The sequence below is a fragment of the Rattus rattus genome, chromosome X (genome assembly GCF_011064425.1).
Source record: "Rattus rattus isolate New Zealand chromosome X, Rrattus_CSIRO_v1, whole genome shotgun sequence".
NCBI classification, from domain to species: domain Eukaryota; kingdom Metazoa; phylum Chordata; class Mammalia; order Rodentia; family Muridae; genus Rattus; species Rattus rattus.
In genome coordinates this window covers 78,951,144-78,958,695 of record NC_046172.1, presented here as the reverse complement: position 1 = coordinate 78,958,695, position 7,552 = coordinate 78,951,144, and the positions used below count along the sequence as shown (strand labels likewise).

The 7,552-nt window shown below is 37.2% G+C and overlaps 1 protein-coding gene across 1 annotated transcript; it reads left to right on the top strand.

Moving 5' to 3' along the window:
• Positions 1 to 3,989: 3,989 nt before the first annotated feature.
• On the top strand, positions 3,990 to 4,658 carry LOC116888469 (homeobox protein TGIF2LX-like). Its single transcript, XM_032889750.1, has one exon. The coding sequence runs from the start codon at positions 3,990 to 3,992 to the stop codon at positions 4,656 to 4,658; it is 669 nt and encodes a 222-aa protein (XP_032745641.1).
• The last annotated feature ends 2,894 nt before the right edge of the window (positions 4,659 to 7,552 follow it).

Sequence of the window (7,552 nt, the reverse complement as noted above, 5' to 3'; positions counted from 1 at the left end):
AGAAGTCAAACTATCACTATTTGCAGATGATATGATAGTATATTTAAGTGATTCCAAAAGTTCCACCAGAGAACTACTAAAGCTGGTAAACAACTTCAGCAAAGTGGCTGGGTATAAAATTAACTCAAATAAATCAGTAGCCTTCCTCTACACAAAAGAGAAACAAGCTGAGAAAGAAATTAGGGAAATGACACCCTTCATAATAGACCCAAACAATATAAAGTACCTCGGTGTGACTTTAACCAAGCAAGTAAAAGATCTGTACAATAAGAACTTCAAGACACTGAAGAAAGAAATTGAAGAAGACCTCAGAAGATGGAAAGATCTCCCATGCTCATGGATTGGCAGGATTAACATAGAAAAAATGGCCATTTTACCAAAGGAGATCTACCAATTCAATGCAATCCCCATCAAAATACCAATCCAATTCTTCAAAGAGTTAGACAGAACAATTTGCAAATTCATCTGGAATAACAAAAAACCCAGGATAGCTAAAACTATCCTCAACAATAAAAGGACTTCAGGGGGAATCACTATCCCTGAACTCAAGCACTATTACAGAGCAATAGTGATAAAAACTGCATGGTATTGGTACAGAGACAGACAGATAGACCAATGGAACAGAACAGAAGACCCAGAAATGAACCCACACACCTATGGTCACTTGATTTTTGACAAAGGAGCCAAAGTCATCCAATGGAAAAAAGATAACATTTTCAGCAAATGGTGCTGGTTCAACTGGAGGTCAACATGTAGAAGAATGCAAATCGATCCATGCTTATCACCCTGTACAAAGCTTAAGTCCAAGTGGATCAAGGACCTCCACATCAAACCAGAGACACTCAAACTAATAGAAGAAAAACTAGGGCAGCATCTCGAATACATGGGCACTGGAAAAAATTTCCTGAACAAAACACCAATGGCTTATGCTGTAAGATCAAGAATCGACAAATGGGATTTCATAAAACTGCCAAGCTTCTGTAAGGCAAAGGACACTGTTGTTAGGACAGAACGGCAACCAACAGATTGGGAAAATATCTTTACCAATCCTACAACAGATAGAGGGCTTATATCCAAAATATACAAAAACTTAAGAAGTTAGACCACAGGGAGACAAATAATCCTATTAAAAATGGGGTTCAGAGCTAAACAAAGAATCCACAGCTGAGGAATGCACAATGGCTGAGAAACACCTAAAGAAATGTTCAACATCTTTAGTCATAAGGGAAATGCAAATCAAAAGAACACTGAGATTTCACCTCACACCAGTGAGAATGGGTAAGATCAAAAACTCAGGTGACAGCAAATGCTGGAGAGGATGTGGAGAAAGAGGAACACTCCTCCATTGTTGGTGGGATTGCAGACAGGTACAACCATTCTGGAAATCAGTCTGGAGGTTCCTCAGAAAATTGGACATTGAACTGCCTGAGGATCCAGCTATACCCTCTTGGGCATATACCAAAAGATGCCCCAACATATAACAAAGACACGTGCTCCACTATGTTCATAGCAGCCTTATTTATAATAGCCAGAAGCTGGAACGAACCCAGATGCCCTTCAACAGAGGAATGGATACAGAAAATGTGGTACATCTACACAATGGAATATTACTCAGCTATCAAAAACAATGCCTTTATGAAATTCATAGGCAAATGGTTGGAACTATAAAATATCATCCTGAGTGAGGTAACCCAATCACAGAAAAACACACATGGTATGCACTCATTGATAAGTGGATATTAGCCCAAATGCTTGAATTACCCTAGATGCCTAGAACACATGAAACTCAAGACGGATGATCAAAATGTGAATGCTTCACTCCTTCTTTAAAAGGGGAACAAGAATACCCTTGGCAGGGAATAGAGAGGCAAAGATTAAAACAGACACAGAAGGAACACCCATTCAGACCCTGCCCCACATGTGGCCCATACATATACAGCCACCCAATTATACAAGATGGATGAAGCAAAGAAGTGCAGGCCGACAGGAGCCGGATGTAGATCGATCCTGAGAGACACAGCCAGAATACAGCAAATACAGAGGCGAATGCCAGCAGCAAACCACTGAACTGAGAACAGGACCCCTGTTGAAGGAATCAGAGAAAGAACTGGCAGAGCTTTGAAGGGGCTTGAGACCCCATATGAACAACAATGCCAAGCAACCAGAGCTTCCAGGGACTAAGCCACTACCTAAAGTCTATACATGGACTGACCCTGGACTCTGACCTCATAGGTAACAGTGAATATCCTAGTAAGATCATCAGTGCAAGGGGAAGCCCTTGATCCCTGCTAAGAGTGAACCCCCAGTGAAAGTGATTTTTGGGGGAGGGTGGCAATGGGGGAAGATGGGGAGGGAACACCATACAGAAGGGAGGGGTTAGGGGGATGTTGGCCCGGAAACCGGGAAAGGGAATAACATTCGAAATGTAAATAAGAAATACTCAAGTTAATAAAAAAAAGAAAGAAATAGCATGCAATTAGCTTTGTATCCTCTTTCCTACCCAAGTCTATTAATTTCATTCATTCATTCCCTAATTAATATGCATTCTTTCTTGTTCTCTTTATATGAATAAAATTTAGCTATAAATATCATTGAATCTGGTCTTCAAGCTTGTAAGCAGTTAGTTCATATGACATAAGACTATGTATCTGATTACTATCCACTCACCAGCCCCAGTGTGCACTTATACTTGATATATACTTTATCTAGAATAACATTTGTTTCAGTTTTAATGTTAATTTTCATAACAAATGAATTCGATTTCAATGTAAAACTTTTGAAATTAAACATCTCTACCATATTTATTTTTCTGGTAATTCAGAGGTTTGTGATATCTTTGCCCTCTGGCAAGTCCTTTATTGATCACCATTGTTTTTATATCAGTTTCCATATTATAGAATTCTGTTAGAAATGCACATTTGAACTTGTGTTTTAGTCAAATGACTGCTTCTACTATTGAAATACTAGCTGATGTGAATTAATCAACCTTTCACTAGAGTAAGTCCCTTTCTTTGGAATTTTTCCTGAATATGTGAGGAAGAACTCTTAGATTGTTGTGTTTTCCAACCAAAAGTTTAATTGAAGTATTAAAGGGATATTTAATTTACTTTTCTTTTTTTCATCATTTTCTTACTATCTTGTCTCTCTGCATCCTTCCTTATACTAACCATACATTCATTCTCAATTCCATGGCCTTTTATCCATTACTTATTTCTGATATATATTATAAATAAAATTTGAAAAATCAAAAAAACAAAAAAAAAGAAAAAAAATAGAATGTTCATAGTCCTTTGAACTTCCAATGTACATTCATATTCATACACAAACAAAAACATGGTAAAATATCAAAAACACTGAAAAATTTGCTTAGTGAGTAAAGGCATTTGCTTCCAAGGTTGATCATCTCAGCTAAGCACAAGAATCCACATGATAGAACGACAGAATAACAAAATGTCATTTGACCACAACATGATCGCATGGTTTTTGCACCTGTACACATGCAGAAACAGAGAGAGAGAGAGAGAGAGAGAGAGAGAGAGAGAGAGAGATTGAGAGAGAGGAGGGAGGGAGGGAGGAGGAGGGAGGAAGGGAGGGGAGGAGAGAAGAGAAGAGAGAATAAATGGAATTTTTATATTAATGCCAATATTAATCTCCAGAATATATACTTAATTGACACCTGTACAGAAAATATGAAAGCTATATAAAAAGAGTAAGAACGCATACACAAATACATTGAAGATATGTTGAAAAAGAAAAAAAATGTAAAGTAAAACAGACAATGTAGAGCCAAAATGTATAGGGATGTGCAGGTGGGAAGTTTACCCGGGACAAGCATAGAGAGTTTGTGACATCACAGAGCCAGTTGGCTGAGGTGTCTGGCAACAAATGAAGATCCAGTTCAGAAATCAGTGAAGGACTTCCCTGGATCTCCCGGGATCATACTTCAGTCATCCCTGGTCTCTAAGCCACTGAAGGCAGTCCTCTAGAACATGGAGGAGGCTGAAGGTAGTCCGGAGGAAAACCAGGACACTAATAAAAAAGGCACCTCGAGCAGGATAAGACTTGAGAGAACCTGTAAGACGAAGTTTCGTGACAGCCAGAAGCTTCAGAAAAGATACCTGCTGCCACCCGAGTCCGTGAGGATCCTCCGTGACTGGCTCTCTAAGCACAGGTTTAATGCCTATCCTACTGAAGCAGACAAACAAAAGCTGTCCAAGAAGACCAATTTATCTTACTTGCAGGTCTCCAACTGGTTTACAAATGCCCGCAGACGCCTTCTCCCAGAAATTCTTCAAAATCCAGACATTAGCCACAAAGACCAGGCTGCCAATGCAGCCGAGAAGCAGCACTCCAATCCATCCAATGAGGTCAAGACACAGCTTAATGCTAAATCAAAAATGCAGGATTTGCCCGTGCCAATATGCCAAGAATCTCAAGAGAAAATTTCAGATCTGGAGTCTTATCTTGGCCAGAAGGTGATCTCAGAAGGCGAGAAAGAGAAAGAAGACAGGAATTTAATCAGCGATCCTCTGTCTTCACCTGAACTTGCATGGCCAGTGGAAAAGCCCGATTTTAGCAACTTCTACATGTTGGTTGATGCTGCTGTACAGAAGGCAGCAGAAATGGAGGAGCAGAAGAAGCAAAATCCCAACCCATAATTTCCCCAACAACAGTCCTTTGAACTCTGGTGGGTTCATTTATATTCAACCGAATTTATCTTGTAATGCCATCTGGTAATGCCATCTTCTATTCCATATTATTCCCCTTGTTCAGAAATCTTTTCCATTATCACATCTCAATTTTGCTAAATACCTCAATGTTTTCTGATGAAATCACTATCCATGATATTCAGCATAAACAATTTTTTAACTTCATTCTGCTCCCCTGGGATTTAAGAACTATATATTTACATACTATTAAACATCATGCAATTTTCAGTCAAGGATGTTCAGGGTTATTCTCAATATCTCCACGCCGGAGAGTCCTCAACACCAAGCCATTCTTCTTTCTCTCTCTTTCTATAACTATTTTTATTAGTAATACAGATAATAGAAAGAAAAGGCTCAAAAACAGGTGCTTATGATGCTGCTGGCCAGATTTTAATGTGAGAGTTTTTAAACGCTTTCAACTCTTTTTTTCCCTATGTACAGTTTATTTTGTGTTAGAGTTCATATCTGCATGAATATAAGTATGAAAGCCAAAGTAAAGTGGTTTCATAATTTTTGGGAAGATAAGAGTAATCTCTTTAGATAAATACTTCTGAACATTTGGCATGGTAATTTCATGGACAACTTCAATTTGGCAGTTTACTACTGCCAATTTTTAGTGTGTTCACTGAGTTTGGATAATGTATTTTGTTAGTTTTAATTATCTGCATCACAGGAAATCTGTAACAATAAATCTCCCCAAACAAGCTATAGATATTTTATGTGGAAAAAGGAATCAATCTACAACATTTACTAAAACATAAATTATACTCAGGTAATTTATATTTATTTTGTTTTACTTATTTAACATTAATCTCTAATTTCAAAATGCTTGAGTTGTTATGATTTGGTGAAAATTTAAAATCTCCACATGAAAATAATTCTGTGGATGTATGAATGCAACCTCTGTTGTATGAAGCTCAGAAAGATTTTCAGTAGGTACCAAAACATACTAATCTAGAAAGCTGTAATTTAGGGTCTCTGATATCGTAAAGCTAAAATTTGGTCAATATGGCCTACATTTCTGCTTCTGCAAGAGCAAAAAGCAGTGTGTTTTGGTTTATTTAATTCATTTCTCATTATTGAGAATTTTCAAGACAATACATTTTATCTTCTTAAATCATTTTTGGAAACAGTGTTAGTTGGAATAATTTTAGCTTCAACATTTGTAAGAAGGAAAGAGGTCACTAAGTCTCAAATTGCCATTCCAGAAATAGAGTATGGCAATTCAAATTTCATTTTAAATTTTGTTTTTGACAGTTATATATGCTCATATAATGAAACTTAGTAATTTTCATCCCTGTTTCTCTATCATCTCCCTTGCACTCTGCTTTACTCCATATTTTGAGTAAGTTCTTTGAAGGTCTTGCAGAATTCTGCAAAAAATCCTTCTGGACATAACATGAGATTTTTTAGGTGGAAATTTTTCCATTATATTGTCACTCTTTTTTGGCTTGTTTTAGATCTATTTCAACTATTTTATCTTGGTTTAATTTTGATAGGTCAATGTATCTATAAAGTATTCATATAGTGTTATAGTCTCCACATTAGTAGGAAATACATTTTCATGACATATTGTACAGGAATTTTAGTCCAGTAATATGGATGCTCTGATCACAACAAATGACCTTCTAGGTCTGTGTGATTGGGCTAGAATACACACACCCTTAATATTCAACTTTAATACCACTGACTGGAATCCAAACAGCTTTAACCCCAAACTTGATGTTTAATTGAGGGGAACACAAATGGATAAATCAAAGAAAGATTTTACAAAGTGAGTCAAGAGATAGGATATGCCAAACTTTCAACAGAAAAGCAATTTAAAAGCAGCACAGGGAGAGAGATTCAGTTCATTCAGTTCTGTTGAGTAGAGTTCAGTGCAGTCAGTTGGGACTCAACAGAGTAAGTGCAGTGCAAAGGAATTGAGCTCATTCTTGAGTTCATGAAGTTCAGTCCATGTCATCAGAGGCAGTTGAAGCCAAAGAATCAGAAATAAAAAAAAAGAGATATGAGAACACATTGCCAGAATTATTTTGAGACCAAGCAGACCAATTCAGTGAGAAGCTGAGAGAAAGCAGTAAGCGTTGAGAGGAGTTTAATCCAGAATAGCCAGAATTGCTGAACTGAATCAGCCAGCCAGAGTCCTGAAAGAACTACAGAAAGGTGACATTACTCAACATTAAGACTCTGAGAAGACAGTTATAATAGGCGAATAAAAGTTTTACAATACCTTTGTAATATATCCTCAGGATTTTCCAGATTTCATTAGTATCTGTTTTAGCATTTCTTTTTTCATCTTTAAATGTGTTATTTGGTGCCTTCTTTCTCTCTTTCTTTAAATGAAAAACACTCTCAATTGTTTAGAGTAATCAATTGACCTTAAAAGTGAGTTATCTTTTATCCTATAATGTACAAATCAAGAGATATCATTGTAATAACAATATCTCATATCTACAACTACTGTACTGATATACATATTTCTGTCTCCTCATTCATGTACTGTTTATTGCTTTCCTTCTTTTTTAATTTTATTTTTCTTAGATATTTTATGTATTTACATTTCAAATATTACTGCCCCCCCATACCTTTCCCACATCAACCTGCTTCTGTGAGAATGCTCCCACTCGCACCTAACCACTCCCACCTCAACACCCTGGCATTACCCTACATCCCTACATTGGGAAAAAAAGCATTTCATGTTAATGCTGGACAATGCCATCCTCTGCTACATATGTGGCTGGTGTCATGGGTCCCTCCATGTGTACTCATTGGTTGGTCGTTTACTCCCTGGGAGTTCTGGGGGTGTCTGATTGATTGATATTGTTGTTCTTCCTATGGGGTTG

Coding starts and splice junctions, on each gene's coding strand:
- LOC116888469 (XM_032889750.1), top strand. CDS start 3,990: ATGGAGGAGGCTGAAGGTAGTCCGGAGGAAAACCAGGACACTAATAAA.